Raw genomic sequence first — 17,595 nt, 5'->3', positions numbered from 1 at the left:
AATGACAGATGGACAAGGATTCAAGATACTAATGAGGGGCTCATATCTCCAAGGAACTTATCTGCCTAAGTTGAGCAAACTGAAGGCATCAATTCTAACAAGACAAAAAGAGTCTCTAATGTCATCCAGAATCAGCCCATGGATTAGTTTGGTGTCCAAGCCAGAGCCAGTATGAGTAATGTTATCTAACAAGTGCTTAGCAAATTTCTCTTAGTGGGTTCCCTCCCAAGTCCCCTCGTGGGTCCGAATGGAAGAGGCAGCTTCTCATCTACAACAGCACCTAACCACTCAGAAAAGTTCAGCTGGCTTGCACTGTAAAGACGCAATCAGGCTGAAAAATATGCTTCCTTTGCCACCCCTACTGCTCCAAAGCAGGATATAAAATGAGCTCTAAGCATATGTAATTGGATTCATTGTGAGCCTTCTACTTATCATCCTTTTCATCCCACAAATCCACTTAGAGTACCCAGAAATCAACTGTTATTCTCAGTGGGAAAGGCCACCTAAGAGTGATAGTATCCACTGCCCGGCCCTTAAAAAAAATCATAACAGTTTTACTGCATTAGCTCAAAGCCAGAGCAAAACAATAAAAACAACAATCATATAAAACAATACAATCACAGTATCAAGTAAAATCCATAAAATATCAATTTGGCCTGGCCACTTTCCTACTCAAGAGGTTAACCAATGCTTCAACAGCACCACTGGCCAAATCAAACGCATGTCCTGCCATATGGGTTGGACCAGTTGGTGTATAACCCTGTGCCTCCAAACACATATTCCTGAATCCACTTAGCTGTTACAAGAAATTGGGCGTGCAATCCAGCCAAAGTAAAATACAGTCTAAGATTATGCATTTTTGTACTGGTCCTGAACTGAAACAATGGGCAGCATTCTTCCCATCAACCTTGCCCCCACCCCTTCAGCAGCCTTTGGGCACTTATAAGGGTGGGTATTGAGGGAAGATGGAATGGGTTCATTTTTGCCAAGGCAATCAGTCCAATGCTTTGTCGCCCCCCAATTCTCTTGGTGTAGCTGACTAGCTAAGGCAGAAGGTGGCTACAAATGTACATCCGGACGCTCGTCCAAATGTGTGTGCCACTGAAAATAATGCAATGCAGATGGGTCACATCAAGATGCATATCCAAACACAGACGTTGCATATATGTACCGCACTACCAGGAAGGAGAGTCGCATTTGGATACTTATCCAAACACACATCTTCATATTCGGTCTTCCCAGGTAGTCATGCACAATTCAACAAACTAGAGCTAAATCAGTTTTAAGTCTTACTATGCAGTGCTGAACAGCTACAAAACTACTTATATAGCAAAATAAGTCAGGAAGTAGCAGCCTGCATGCCTGAGCTGAGAAACGCCTTCTTAATACAACGTGAGTACGCAGGACAGCCTCATTCACCTCACTGATGCTGTCACATAGCCACATCTAATTGGCTACTGGCACCATGACATCAGCTTGTTCACTAGATCATCCCTGATTGGCTTGGGATGACAAGAGTGAAAAAGCAACAACATTAGCTTTAAACAAATTTGTAGCCGCAATGGTGTGCAAACGGGAGAGAAACATGGAAAGTAGAGGGGTTCAGTGGGTACCCCCCCAAAGGCATCTTATGTAACAAAATCCACCACAGCATTAATTTGCTGATTTCAGTGGCACATAGTTCAAATAAGTATGTATAAGATGGCAATTATGGAACACTATTCAGAAACAAATCCCACTGAACTGAATGGGACTCACTCCCAAATCAAAGAGATTGGGGATGCAGATTTAACATTGCAGTAGAAGAGTTGAGCAGATGCTATGGAAATGAATGGGATTTCAATTGCTTAACTCTGACAGGACCATGTCCCTGTGATATGCGTAGTCATAAAGAACTGCTACTGATAACAGCACAGCAGGTATAATCCACAGCCCACAGACGGCAATGGCAATATGTTTCTGGATTGCACCCAACGCCCTGAATTCTAACTAAAACTTGTTTTACATTCATGCAGCGACAGCCCATTAAACAGTGCCTACAACTCCTTTTAATTTGTTCCTAACCTTTGACAACAGATAGCATTTTTTTGAACAAGCAAACTAATTTATTAAAAATAAAATATGTGAATACATTTGCCCATGCAGTCAGAATACATTTTTCAATGCAGCATGTAAGGGTTTCGATATGCGACTTCCAATTCTCTTAATGGGAGCTAGCTGACTAATCCCCAATGCATTCCGTGTAAGGTTTGCCCCATACCGTGCATATATAATAAAAAAAGGTTGGTAATTTTCTGCTATGACTACTGGCAGGAACAAGAAAATGAACACATTTTCATTTTTGGTTATTGTTTTTTAGTGCCAGCTCGCTATCGAAATAGGGATTTTTGCCTACGTAAAGATATACAGATGGCCGTCCTTTTTATACTATAATATATTTAACTTTAGTCATCGCTCAGTGAACGATATCACTCAACAATTCCAAATGATCGCTCTAAGTTAAAGCATTCCTGTTCATTATTGTGGAAGTAATACAGCCTGACAAGCAAAAGACGAATGCTCACCTTATAACGAAGTCATGGCTGTCAATCTCTTTTCCACACCCACTGTCCAGAAGGATGCCAGAATTTCCTACAACAGCACATGTCTTAAAACGACGGTTCTTCATTGGCGAAACTTCAGGAAGAAGGCTGTGCAGATCCTGAGAAATATTTAGTGTACGACGTCTGTCTAGCACATAGTGGATTACATCTCCTGGCTTGAAGCTGCTTTTGACCACTGAGACATCTCTTTCTGCATCCAAGAATCGAAGGATGTTCTTCCTGTATTTAAAACAGTAATACTAATTTATGGTTCCTCTGCAAGATATATTCCAGAAAAGTAGCCTGTAGCACCTAAACGGTAGCATGAACTTGAACTGATGGTTTATGAGGACATTTCATGCATTTGGTAAACCAAGATTGGACTATACACAGTTCAAGCCATAATGAACCTGTTACAATGATGCCCTAATAGGAGTGAAACCCTTCTAAATCCACTGAAGTCAATGGGCTAACACACGAGGACACAAAGCTGCTTTATACTGAATCAGACCATTGGTCTATCAAAGTCAATATGTGTGTTGTGTGTTAAGTGCCGTCAAGTTTCTTCCGACTCATGGCGAACCTATGAATGAAAGACCTCCAAAATGTCCTATCTTTGACAGCCTTGCTCAGATCTTGCAAATTGAAGTCTGTGGCTTACTTTATTGGCAATATGGTTTACTCCATATTGGCAATATGGTTTACTCCATATTGGCAACAGCTCTCTAGGGTCTCAGGTAGAGGTCTTTCACATTACCAACTATCTGATCCTTTTAACTGGAGATGCCGGGGATTGAACCTGGGACCTTCTGCGTGCCAAGCAGATGTTCTACCACTGAGCCATGACCCCTAAGAAGGGTGTAACTCTGCTTATGATATAACTCAGTCTTCAACGTACACCAAATCTCTTTCCTTTTCCTGTAAGATATGACACACACTAAAACATGAAGTGTAAAAGCTATTCATTTAAGGCTTCCATAAACCTGTGATGAAACTACAGATGTAAATCTAAGGCTCAAAGGACATAACTTGATTTTAAAATTCAAAAGATGTATTTCCACTGATAAATTTTTAGTGATTTTTATAATTCAATACAATTCAATCAACAGTTCCACTGCATGACTCTGATTCCAGAGGGTTGTGTTAGTTTGCTGCAAACAAAACAACACAGCCTTGTGGCATGTTAAGGACTAATGAATTTATTGTGGCAAAAGCTTAGATGAGCAGTCAAGTATTCATAACCAAATTATTTTAAAGTTTCAAGATAGGGTTGCTTGCTTAAAGAAGCACACAAAGAAAACTAGAAGAGGAACAAACAAAACAACTATGCACCCTTTCCATGTTCTGATTATTTCCATGCCCACTCAATGAAAAAAAATGTGCAGTATTTTGAGATGTATGTTCGGGAGCTTTTGTGGCACCTAGGAGCAAAACTGAATTAAGTCAATTTCTAACCAGGAGGAAAAATAAAGACCCCTGTTAAAGTAATTGATAAAATCCTTGTTGATTTTAATAAGCTTTTATTACATAATACACAAAATTGCAGAGCTGTAGACAGACTTAGGCTGCTTTCAGAAGATAAATGTATCCATGGTTAAGTTTAAATGTGCACGAATCCAGCTTGTTCACAGCCGCATGCATGCATGCCTTGCTTCTTCTTTGTAATGCAGAGCACGATGATGGAATCAAAATTAAAAACCAATTCTGGCTATATATAGTGTGTATAATATATCATTAATTCTGGCTGCCTGGGATGTACAAAACAGGCACATGGATTAACATGAGGTAGTCCCCCCCACCCCGCAACTGGGATTCTAATCCAAACTTGAATCCAGGTTTAGAATTTGGGTTAGTGGAGGGAAACTAACACCGGATAACCAGCACGCCTGCATCTGAAGATCACAGATAGCCAGTTCATTTTTAATTGGGATTCCTTTACAAGAAAGGAAGAGGGAGGAAAAGGTCTCTGGAGAGGTTCCATATAAATAAATAAACACTGAAAGGAGCATGCATGAGAGTCATCCACATTTTAGCTTTGCAAATTAAGTTTGGTGTCTGACTGCAGTCCTAGCCTTAAAAAGCAACTGCGCTGAGCACAAACTGGCTCTGAGATTTTCATGAGAGCAGGCTGCGGAGTTACCTTTCAGGAAACAGCTATTGTACCCTTGGGTACTGTCTCACACCCTGTTCACTCATTAAATGCAGCACACATCCTGAACACTTGACAAATGCCCTGTTAAAAGGTGATAGTTCAGCAACATCTCTGTCTTAAAGACACAGCTATTTTTTCCCATGCTCTACTGGTCTTTAGTAATTAGCGCCCCACTTGGAAGGGCAGCTTCAAAGCTAACTTTGCCATTGCATGACCCTGTATATGGATGTGTGCTGGTATCACTTTACTCTGCTGTGGTTAGACCTCACCTAGAGTATTGTGTTCAGTTTTGGGCACCACAATTTCAGAAAGATGTAGACAAGCTGGAACGGGTCCAGAGGAGGGCAACAAAGATGGTGAGGGGTCTGGAGACCAAATCATATGAGGAAAGGTTGAAGGAGCTGGGTATGTTTAGCTTGAAAAGGAAAAGACTGAGAGGGGATATGATAACCATCTTCAAGTACTTGAAGGGCTGTCACACAGAGGAGGGTGCCGAGTTGTTTTCTGTTGCCCCAGAAGGTCAGACCAGAAACAACTGGTTGAAATTAAATCAAAAGAGTTTCTATCTCGACATTAGGAAGAATTTTCTAACAGTTAGAGAGGTTCCTCAGTGGAACAGGCTTCCTCAGGAGGTGGTAAGCGCTCCTTCCCTGGAGGTTTTTAAGAAGAGGTTAGATGGCCATCTGTCAGCAATGCTGATTCTATAACCTTAAGCAGATGATGAGAAGGAACGCATCTTGGTCATCTTCTGGGCATGTAGTGGGGGTCACTGGGGGTGTGGGTGGTGGTACTTGTAAATTTCCTGCATTGTGCTGGGGGTTCGACTAGATGACCCTGGTGGTCCCTTCCAACTCTATGATTCTACAGTAAGTGACCATAAACTTAAGTCCCAAGTCCCTAATTGGCCAAGAGACGTACAGGAGAATTCTACCCACAGAAGAGTCCTAAAGGAGGTGTTTTCTGTGAAGAAATTGAAAGTACAGTTGTGGGTTACATGTGAGCACCCTAGTTTGAGTTTAATTGAGTTTTAGGGCCAGCATTGCAAAATTTCCATCAGTATAAAGCCACATTAGAGATTACATCAATTTTTCCTTTGCTTTTCTCGTCCTGCTTTGGTAATGTCCTTCTTCACCAAAAATATACATTGAGGATGGTGGTGTTAGCTGCTCTAAACTAAAGTAATATTGCGGCTCAATACAGTATTCCTAGATTTCTTCCTGGGTGTTCTGTTCTCTTGTTGAGCATCGTCTTGTTGAAGGCTATGTGTGTCTCATTTTAATTGTTTTTCGGTTCACTCAGCACGTGGACCCGAGGATCCTTCCCTTGGGGAGATCAGGATCAGGCCTCAGTCTACAAATTCCATCCCCAATGGCTCACGTTTGTCAAGCAGGGTCAGAAAAGATCCAGTGTTGGTGAATATACTTTTCTCCAGGGGAGCTGATCTCTATTGGCTGGAGATCAGTTGTAATAGCAGGAAATCTCCAGCTAGTACCTGGAGGTTAGCAACCCTAGCTGATTCTCTGCATGGATCCTGCAATCCTAGGAGTAGTATTTCCAGGGATCAGAAGAGGCTGCAGGAACACCGGCAAACCTCAATGCCTAGATGGCTGGATGTCACCCAATGGATTCCCTTCCCCCCGTTCTCCTATTCCAGATAGGAATATAACAGTGCAAACTAAGTGAACCCACATCCTAAGGGCTGATCTGGGATCTTCATTGTCTAGCATAGTCATTCCAGCCTCCTGTGTCTCTACTGTTGGATGAGCATCTCCTTCATTTTAGACTTATACCCCACCCTTCCCTGGGATCACAGGATTTAGTGCAGCTCACAACATTCAAATCTCTCCTCCTCCCTCTTCTCGAAGCTCAGCTCTGCTTGTCCCTCCTCACTCCAGCTCACCAAGCCACATGGCTGTTTCTAAGTTTGCCAGCTCCGGGTTGGGAAATAGCTGGAGATTTTTGGGGTGGGGCCTGAGGAGGGAGGGGTTTGGGGAGGAGAGGGACTTCAATGCCATAGAGTCCAATTGCCAAAGCGGCCATTTCCTCGACATCTCTTTTCATTTATATGGCACAGTAACACTTTCACACAGCCCAAATAATGCACTTTCAATCCCACTTTCAATGGGAGAGAGAGAGAAAAGTTCTCTGTATCCACTTTTTCTACTCCTTACATCAATTTGAAACCTCTATCATGTGTCCCCTTCGTTGATTTTTTCCTAAACCTATACCCATATCAGTTAGTTGCATATGGCTATGTAACCATAAAGTAACGTAACACCAAAGAAAGGTCAAGAGAATGAATTTTAAAAGAGCATTCTTAAAGTAAAGCATACGCAAGCCAGAAAGATAAACATCCATCAAGATGGTCTATAGACTCTGCAAAGGTACAACGTACAAGAAAATGAACTCCATCATACAGGAAAGATCAAGCTTTAAACAAACCCAATGAGAAAGCATCACAGTCAATACGCTAAGATCTTTCCATTTGCAAAGTTTACAAGATGAAAAGGAAAGAGAATGGCTGGCATCTTAAGAAAAATACCCAAGTGTTTTAACAGTGGCTATCAGAAAGGAATAGCATTTGAAATACTAGGGTGGAAATCAATGCTTAATTGGAATCAAGATTAAATGTAACTATCCCCGTTTACACACTTTATCTGGCGAAGAGGGGGAAATGAGAGCCCAATTCAAAACATATTTATTCAGATGAAAGTACCACAGTGTTCAGTGGAACTATTGCTAATCAAGCGTCACATCACAGCCCAATTTCCCCAGAAGGAAAAAAGGACACACGCAGAGCATACCACCATATATACCTGCCAGACAGGTATTATTTATGTATTTACGCTCAGCTTTCCTCCCAAATAGGGACTCAAAGCAGTTCACAACACCATCTTCCCTCCTCTGTTTTATCACCAACACACCCTGTAGGACAGGGCAGGCTGAGAGAGAATCAATGGCCCAACATTACCCAGCAAGCTGCCATGGCAGACTGGGGATTTGAACACAGCCTCCCAGGTCTTAGTATGATATAAGGATGCCAGCCTCCAGATGGGACCTGTGCATCCTCTGGAATTACAGCTCCAGACTACAGAGATCAGTTCCCCTGGAGAAAATGGATGCTTTGGAGTTTGGACTCTATGGCATTGTATTCCACTGAGGTCCCTGTCCTCACCAGGCTCCATCCCCAAATCTCTAGGAGTTTCCCAAACTCGATCTGGCAACCCTACCCCTCCTTCCTTCACTGGTGGCTGGGGGGGGGGGTGGCAACTCCAGTCTGACACTCAAATCATGCTAGCTCTTGTGCTTCAAGTTGCAAGAGTACTTGTTACAAGCTTGAAAATTGAAATTGTTTTTAAAGTCAATTACAAAAAAGCTAAAATTATAATCCAAACGCTTTAATCAAATCATAAATACTAAAAACTGTGCATTGATATTTATAATTTAATTAAAACTGTTGGATTATAATTTTAGTTTCTGTTTTAGTTTTTTTGGTAATTGACAGTGATAACAGTTGCAAGCTGCCCCGAAGCCTGGCTCTGGCTGGGAAATGGCAGGGTATAAATCTAATAAAATAAAAATAAAACAAATAAATAACCATGCATAGGATTTTTTTTTTCTTTTTTCAACCTTTTTGGTTACCTAATTTGCTCTGGGTTGGAACTTCCTCCCCTCCTCTGTTTTTTTTTTTTTTGTTTTTTTTTAAACCATGTGGTCAAGTTGCTTTGGGGAACATTTTTTAAGCGCTGTGTCTTGTAACTTACACCAGATTCAGATGGGAAGTGTGGGGGGGAGGAGTTCTTCTGTCTGGTTTTAGAACTTTTCATGGAGATGTGAAACAAAATTACAGGAAAGAACATCTGATGATTCATCAAGCATGGCAGACCAAGAACTGAAGCAGAAGGGAACCTATGAAAACCTGAAGTGCCGATGCAAGTCAAGAAAAAATGATGCAAGTCAAGAAAAAAAGTATCCTTTCTTCTCTAACATACTAAGACTATTTTTATCCCTACTGTAATCTTTAAAAGCCTTCCAATAGGCTTAGATAGGAAAAATTGTAAAATATTTGGGGAAAATACATTCATGAGCAAAAAAAACCCCATACCACTGTTCTTAGACAATGGTTTTGTGTAGGCTATCATCTCTCTCACACACTCACTCAGGGGGCCCCAATGCTTCTCTAGTCCTTGCAACCTTATTAACCACGGTCCCTTATTCACTGTTATTTAGAGTACAGAAGCATCTTTGAGTTCAGGGTTTGTGGCTTCCTGCCTGAGGAAATGCTATACATTGTGACAGTTTGTAGAATCAAAGATGAGTTTTAACGGAAACCCTTTCTCCACTATCTGCAGTCGTTAAGGCACAAGACTGGCTTGGTCTACAATCAGAGACAAACAGTGCCACTACCCATGAAACTCGCGGAAGCCAGTGTATTCTTGAGAGTTGTAAACAGGAAAGGGCCTGAACCACAACCATGTTACTGATCTTAGGCAATGCACTGTGGGGTTCTGCCTGCCATATGTGATACGTTGAGGAGCCAGGAGGGCAGGGTCTCCCTCAGCCACCCCCTCTGAGGCAGCTGAAGTAGGGTTGCTAACCTCCAGGTAATAGCTAGAGATCTCCCACTATTACACCTGATCTCCAGGAGACAGGAATCAGTTCCCCTGGAGAAAATGGGTGCTTTGGCAATTGTACTCTATGGCACTGAAGTCCCTTCTCCTTCCCAAACCGTGCCCTACTCAGGCTCCCTCCAAAAAACATCTCACCGGTGGCAAATAGGGACCTGGCAACCCTAAGCTGAAGGGACCACAGATAGCTCTTTGGGATTTGGCCATCTTCCAGAAAAGCCAAGAGGGTAAAGCCTCTCTAAGACTCTGTAACCGTCCAGCCAATCCATGAGACTGCTGAGTAGTATTGTTAGGAATAATATATGCCGTTATTCTGTAAGTGACTGTAAACACTTTTAAAGTTGAAAAGTGACTGCTAATGTAAAAACAAACAAAAACAAACAAGTGAACATGGAAATGGTACCAGGCAATCGTAAAGAGCTGTCTTAAGGATGACTGAAAATGCTCCATAGGAAGTGCTTTGCATACGAAAGGCCCTGAATACTTGAAAAAGTACCATATAAATGCTACTTATCAGTAGCCGTAATTAATCCTCTCCAATCTTGTGCTCCATTAGAGCTGGGCTTACGCTCTACCTGGCTTCCAGCCCAGCTTCCTGCTGAGCCAGAAAGCCCCGTTTTTCAGGGTCAGGTCAGCCTTCAGCCCTCAGCACGGTGGACCCAGTTGCTGGTATGTTTCGATTCCCTCACTTCTTCCTCTACTTGATTATCTGTCTAGCTAGCTAATGCATTTTTTCCCCTCCAGAGCGTTACAAGTCATACATGGCTTTCCTTTCCTTATTTCATCCCCATCCCTGGCATATAGGTGAGGTTGAGAGCGAATGTCATGTCTAAGGTCCACCAGGCAAGCTTCCCATGGTAGAGTGGAGATCTGAACTTCTAACTGCTATACACACCGGCTCTGTTTATCCCTGCTTTTTAATGTTATCATTATTTGATCTGATTTAAATATGCAGACTAAGATCACGCCAGTATGGCAGTGAAAGCACAGAGCTCGGGCACTGCTGGATTTCTGCTCAGGTTCTACAGCCTGCAGACATCGGCCACACAGACAGGCCAGGTCTTGACTCATTTTTTAATCAAAAGTGGGTTGCTGTTTATGCTCACATGCCAGCAATTTAAGCATCTGTACAACTGAGACTCACCAAGCACTTTGCTGAAAGCCGGACCATTAGCTATCATTGTGGTGCCTTCAAAGTGACGAGATACAAGAAGAATCATAGAATTGGAAGGGATCACCAGGGTCATCTAGTCTAACCCCCTGCACAATGCAAGAAATCCACAACTACTTCCCCCACACACACCGTGCCCAGAAGTCGGCCAAGATGCCCTCCCTCTCATGCCTAAATTCATAGAATCAGCATTGCTGACAGATGGCCATCTAGCCTCTCCTTAAAAACCTCCAGGGAAGGAGAGCTTAACACCTCCCGAGGAAGCCTGTTCCACTGAGGAACCGCTCTAACAGTTAGAAAATTCTTCCTAATGTCTAGATGGAAACTCTTCTGATTTAATTTTAACCCTCTGGTTCTGGTCCGACCTTCTGGGGCAACAGAAAACAACTCGGCACCATCCTCTATATGACAGCCCTTCAAGAGTTAGTTTTTCTATGCCGACTTTCTCTACCTTTTAAAGAGAATCAAACAGGCTTACAATCTCCTTCCTCTTCCCACAAAAGACACCTTGTGAGGTAGGTGGGGCTGAGATAGTTCAGAGAGAACTGTGACTAGCCCAAGGTCACCCAGCAGGCTTCATGCACAGGAGTGGGGAAACCACCCAGTTCTCCAGATTAGAGTCCACAGCTCTTAACCGCTAAACCATGCTGGGAATACAGTGTTGATCCTGTCAGGTGGATATGAAATCCATTTCTGTGCACTCAAGTGTGTCACCAGTATGAGTGTGTCTTCATACAAAGGGAGAAGCGGAAGATGAAAAGAAACAGTGCAGTACATCGAAGCAGCTTTCTTGGTATGATGGACTCACAGTATGGTCCAAAGTCCCTGCCAGGAGGCATCTTAAGAAAGAGTTTATGAAGTAAAACGCTGGTGAAAAATAAATGGTTGCCCTGTTGACCTCAGCCCTGATCATCAACACAAACCCATGAATGAAGGTTGTGTGCAGTCTCCTGTACTGCACTGATTGAGAGGCAGAGGATTGTCGTCATGCTTTGTGGCCTAAACAAGACACACAATGGAAGGTGCCAGAGAGGAAATCACATCTCCCAGAGAAATGGCTGGCACCTGTTCGAAGGAAGCCCACCTCACACAAATCAAATCAAATGTCTAGTGTAACCTGCGGGCTGCACTCACCTACCATTTTGAGAGCCACTGTGCTAAAATGATGGCATGAGATACTAAGTAGCATTCAGCAGGGCTGACAAAGGTTCGGACAGGACTGTTTTTATCCCGCTGCACCCAGAAATCAAGAGCTTTACAGGTTTCTGCCAAGTGAAAGGATTTAAAGGCCAGTCAACGACTGATTGAGCCACCTGGTTTAAAAGCCTGAATGGCTGGGAAGCCCCAAATCATACAGCAGACAATATGCAAGGCAATGCACAGGTAACATTCCAGTTTGGGATTATTCTCCTTTTCAACAGGAGGGAACTACCATCTGCATTGTTCTGCAACCCCACATACATAGAACCAAGGAATGTATCAGTTATGGGGTCAACTGTAGCTCTCCTTAGGGTTGCATCATAAATCTTAGCTCCCTGAGACTGGACAGATTTTTAAACTCGCTCTTTTTCCACACAACCAATGAGCTCTGAAACACACACACACACACATGCTCATTCTCCCCCTCTGAGTATAATAGGAAGAAAGCAAGTGATGTCTTTTGACTTTATCTTAAGACAAATTGTTCTGTGAATACCCCTGGAAAAGATGTGTTCCCATTCTTTGTCTTGTTCTCAGTATCCATACTGAACACACCTGTGTCTTTTAAGCGATACTTCTGATTAAATGAATGATGCACAGTGGAATCTGAGGGACCATTTTTATTATTTGCTGTTTCAAAGGTGCTTGCTATGTAGATCAGTAATTAAGTGCAGGTATCTAACACTGTCAGGAAGACAAATGGCCCCAACAACCACTTGGCAATCTATGCTTTTAGGTAAACTCCCATATTCTGTAGCTGCAGTTAATTTCTTGTGAGGAATGAAAATGGAAGATTTATGTTTAGATTCTCCTAGGTGTTATTGATTACCAAAAGACAAATGGCCACTATTATAACTAACTCCATGTTATTTTATTTATCCTGTGAGGCATCTTTGTAAACAAAGCTTTCCCTTTTTAAATACTTCATTGATCATTTTTCTAACAAGTCACGTCACTTCCTCAGAACAGAATAAATCACAAATGATAAACACATCACCCTTTCTCCACTCGAACCCAACACTTTCAACTTGGTACATGTCTTTTTTTCCTTTTTTGAAAACCATGCATAATAACAGTTCTTACGGACCCTCATCTTTTCTCCATGTTCTAGCCAGTTCATGGAACTGATATGTGAAACTGCTCTGGCACTAGAGATGTTCAAGCAGTTGCCGGTTCAGCTCACATCCTACTCAGCAGTCGCAAACATGGAGCCAATCATTCAACAAGCTGTTCACATGTGTTCAGAACCTCCATGTTCAGAGGCAGTATATATCTGAATGCCAGCTGCTTGAGGAGGCAGAAGTAGGAAAGTACTGGCCTCTCTGCTTGATCCAACAGGGTCCTTCTTCTGTTCTCCATTCTTTCTTTCTTTTTGAAAAAAAATTCTGAGTGTTACTCAGAGCACTATACATGTCCAACTTGCCACAGCTTTCAGATATTTATTTCATCTGCATCTCCCCCCCACCATGTCATTGATGTCCACTTGTGCACTGCCTTTTTAATGGTACTTTATCAATCTTAATTGGATTGTATGTACAACAGAATCTGTGTGTTTTGCAAATGTGTGCATCAATAAAACAGCGACATCCTAGTCTATCGCAAAGGTTATTGCCGGTATCACCTTGCTTTTACTGCACCATCTTCTACCCTTTGTCATCCACTTTCTTCATTGTTTATGGTATGAAATGCCTTAGATAGTTTTGTATTTGCACTGTTTTTAAATTCTGTAACCCTAGTCCTACTGCTTCATGGTGTCTGACTTACTTTTTCATACATATTTTGTAATCTGTCAGGCTATAAAGTAAACAAATACATGGAGATGCAATCATACACACAATCATAGCAGGGGTTCTTTCTTTTCTTTTTCTCTTTCTCTCTCTTTTTTTGCAGTATACCATACAGACCCAAACAGACCCAAGTTTATTTGAAAGCCCTGCATGCTGCAGCAACCTGTCCATGCTTCAATTCCAGAACTTTCAGAAATGCTTCTCATTAAATCAGAATTAAAAGGAGTAAAATAGCTAGAGAAAAATTCCAGAACAGTAAAGGAATGAAACAAAACTTCAAACATGTGAGAAAACTAGTCATAACCAACCACCAATAATCTAAAAGAACACACTAGTACAGAAGACTTAAATTGCCAGGTAACGCGGCCCACAATGAACCTCATGCTGCATTTCAGAAAATAAATCTCACCATCAGAGTAATTTTTTTTATAATGAATCACAATTTCTTCTAATGCCAGCTACTATGTACAGGTGAACACGAAAGATGCCCCTGGAGTGTGTATTAATGCCTTCAGAAATGATTTCACCGCCACAAAAGACTGGCCATTGTTATATGGTGATTATATAATGGGGTTCTGCTATTATTATTGCTGTGATTGTGCCCTGCTCTTCAAGCCTCTTCTGCGCTTTGTTTGCAACAGGGAATCTTGTACTATACTCCTCTTATTGTGACAATCACAAAAACAGAGTGGGAATCAGTCTCATAACATACAGAGTATGAAGGAAGATGAATAACGGAAACATTATAAGGCTGCATTTTTGAGAACAGCAAAAGGAGAGGGAGGCTGATAAAATAATTCATGGTGCAGCAGCAGCTCAGATTACTTATTTTTATTATTATTTATTCTGCTATTAGTGTACATGGTACTTTGCCTAAGGGGGGAAAATTACAGGTTGGCGGACCAAAGCACTTGCAATCTAAGGAACAATTCACACAATATGAGGACCTTGTGGCCACCAAGAGAACTTTGGATCACACGTGGGCAGGGAACACACAGAAAGTTGCCTTATTCTGAATCAGACCATTTGGTCCACCAACGTGAGTATTGTCTACTCAAGCTGGGAGCAGCTCTTCAGGGCCTCAGGTGGCGGACTTCCACATCATCTCCTGCCTGGCCCTTTTTGCCTGGCAATGCTGGGGACTGAACTTGGGACCTTCTACATACAAAGTAGAAGTTCTTCCACTGAGCCATAGATCCTCCCCAAAGGGCAGCAAAAAGACTGGTATTATTTAAGAAAGCAAGGTAAGAGGTCAGCATCAAGTGCTTTAGGACTCTTTCTGGAATCAATTTTGCACCTTTACTGGCTACCTTTTTGCAGCAATGATGATGATGATGATGATGATGATGATGATGAAGAGTTGTTTTTTATATGCTGACTTTATCAAAGGAAGAATCAAACTGGCTTACAATCACCTTCCCTTCCCCTCTCCACAACAGACACCCTGTGAGGTAGGTGGGGCTGAGAGTGTGAGTACCCCAATGTCACCCAGCTGGCTTCATGTGGAGCAGTGGGGAAACCAACCCAGTTCACCACATTAGTATCCGCCGCTCATGTGGAGGAGTGGGGAACCAAATCCGGTTCGCCAGATCAGAATCCACCACGCCAAACCACAGCTCTTAACCACTACACCACGAACAGAGCTCCACTGCTGCTCTTCCTTCCACCAACTAATGGTAATAAAGAGTCAGCGGTTTACTTCCAGGGCAGTAATTACCACCCTTGAGCATGTGTTGCATTACTAGCATTTGGGGCAAAGTAGAAGGGTGTTCAGGGCAGAGAGTGGAACACTGAACCAAAGATAAACTGAAAAGCAACTCATCTTCAAAGTCAAGCCCTGATGGCTTCTCAAAGAAATTAGAGAAATTAGAGAAAAAAATTAGAGAAATTAGAGAAAAAAATTAGAGAAATTAGAGAAAAAAAGTCTTCCTTCAGAGACTGGAAGGTTTGCCCAAACGAGGCGAACAGAAGCAAACACAAACTTGCACAAAGGAAATGCAAGCAGATAATTAGAGATGAAAAAAAAGATTTTGAGGGGCATATTGCTAAACACATCAAAACAAACAATAAGAAATTTTTAAAGTATATTAGGAGTAGGAAACCAGCTAGGGAAGCGGTTGGACCATTGGATGACAATGGGAGTAAAGGAACTCTAAGGGAGGATAAAGCGATTGCTGAAAAACTAAATGAATTCTTCTCATCTGTCTTCACTGTTGAAGATACAGGGCAGATTCCTTCTCCTGAACAGAGATTTTGGAGAGGAGAAAATGAGGAACTGAGGCAAATAGCGGTAACAAGGCAGGAAGTCCTAGAATGTCTAGACAAACTGCAAACTAACAAGTCACAGGGACCAGACGGTATTCATCCTAGAGTTCTTCAAGAACTCAAATGGGAAATTGCTGAACTTCTAACAAAGATATGTAATATGTCCCTTCAATCAGCCTCTGTACCAGAGGACTGGAGAATGGCCAATGTAACACCCATTTATAAAAAAGGTCCCAGGGGGGACCCAGGAAATTACAGGCCAGTTAGCTTAACGTCTGTTCCGGGTAAATTAGTGGAAAGCATTATTAAAGATAAAATTGTCAAGCATATAGAAGGGCAAGGTCTGCTGGGCAAAACCCTACATGGCTTCTGTAAGGGTAGGTCCTGTCTCACTAACCTATTAGTTTTTTGAAAGTGTCAATAAGCATGTGGACAGGAATGAGCCTGTGGATATTGTGTATTTGGATTTCCAAAAAGCTTTTGACAAAGTCCCCCACCAAAGACTGCTAAGCAAACTTCATAGTCATGGGATAAGAGGACAAGTCCTCTTATGGATTGAGAGCTGGCTGAAAAATAGGAAGAAGAGTAGGAATCAATGGTCAGTTCTCACAATGGCGGGATGTGAGTAGTGGGGTGCCTCAGGGATCTGTGTTGGGACTGGTGCTTTTCAGCATGTTCATCAATGACCTGGAGTTGGGGTTAAACAGTGAAGTAGCCAAGTTTACAGATGACACCAAATTATTTAGGGTGGTTAAAACAAAATCGGACTGTGAAGAGCTCCAGAAGGATCTCTGCATACTGGAAGAATGGGCATTAAAATGGCAAATGAAATTCAATGTGAGTAAGTGTAAAGTGATGCATATTGGGACAAAAAATCCCAACTTCACATATACACTGATGGGATCTGTGCTGGCAGCGACAGACCAAGAAAGGGATCTTGGGGTGGTAGTGGATAGCTCAATGAAGATGTCAACCCAGTGTGCGGCTGCTGTAAAAAAGGCAAATTCCATGCTGGCTATAATTAGACGAGGAATAGAGAATAAAACTGCTGATATCATACTGCCCTTGTACAAATCTATGGTGAGACCACACTTGGAATACTGTGTACTGTTCTGGTCACCACACCTAAAAAAGGATATTACAGAGATTGAGAAGGTGCAGAAAAGAGCAACTGTCATATGGGGAGCGGTTAAGACGCTTAGGGCTGTTTAGCTTGGAAAGAAGGCGGATGAGGGGAGACATGATAGAGGTCTATAAAATTATGCATGGTTTGGAGAGAGTGGACAGGGAGAACTTTTTCTCCCTCTCCCATAATACTAGAACACGGGGTCATCTGCTAAAGCTGGAGGGTGAGAGATTCATAACAGATAAAAGGAAGTATTTTTTCACACAATGCATAGTTAAATTGTGGAACTCCCTACCCCAGGATGTGGTGATGGCTGCCAGCTTGGAGGGCTTTAAGAGGGGAGTGGACATATTCATGGAGGAGAGGGGTATTCATGGCTGTTAGTTAGAATGGATATTAGTCATGCTGTATTCCTATTCTCTCTAGTATCAGAGGAGCATGCCTATTATTTTGGGTGCGGTGGAACACAGGCAGGATGGTGCTGCTGCACTCGTCTTGTTAGTGGCTTCCTAGAAGCACCTGGTTGGCCACAGTGTGAACAGACTGCTGGACTTGATGGGCCTTGGTCTGATCCAGCAGGGCCTTTCTTATGTTCTTATGTCTTATGTTCTTAAGAAGAAAATGGAAATCCCCTGTGCTACAGAGCTGGATGCCATTGCCGTTGTGGTTTTCTGCCGGCAGTGT

General features: G+C 42.3%; 1 protein-coding gene across 1 annotated transcript in view; it reads right to left on the bottom strand.

Moving 5' to 3' along the window:
* Positions 1–17,595, bottom strand: part of ST8SIA4 (ST8 alpha-N-acetyl-neuraminide alpha-2,8-sialyltransferase 4) — a 113,481-nt gene that overhangs the window by 80,230 nt on the left and 15,656 nt on the right. Inside the window, exon 3 of the mRNA XM_056848491.1 lies at positions 2,565–2,822. Within this exon, the coding sequence (XP_056704469.1) occupies positions 2,565–2,822 (258 nt within the window). The remainder of the gene's footprint in view (positions 1–2,564; positions 2,823–17,595) is intronic.

This window comes from Euleptes europaea, chromosome 4 (genome assembly GCF_029931775.1).
Source record: "Euleptes europaea isolate rEulEur1 chromosome 4, rEulEur1.hap1, whole genome shotgun sequence".
Lineage (NCBI taxonomy): Eukaryota > Metazoa > Chordata > Lepidosauria > Squamata > Sphaerodactylidae > Euleptes > Euleptes europaea.
This window is presented reverse-complemented; position numbering and strand designations above follow the sequence as displayed.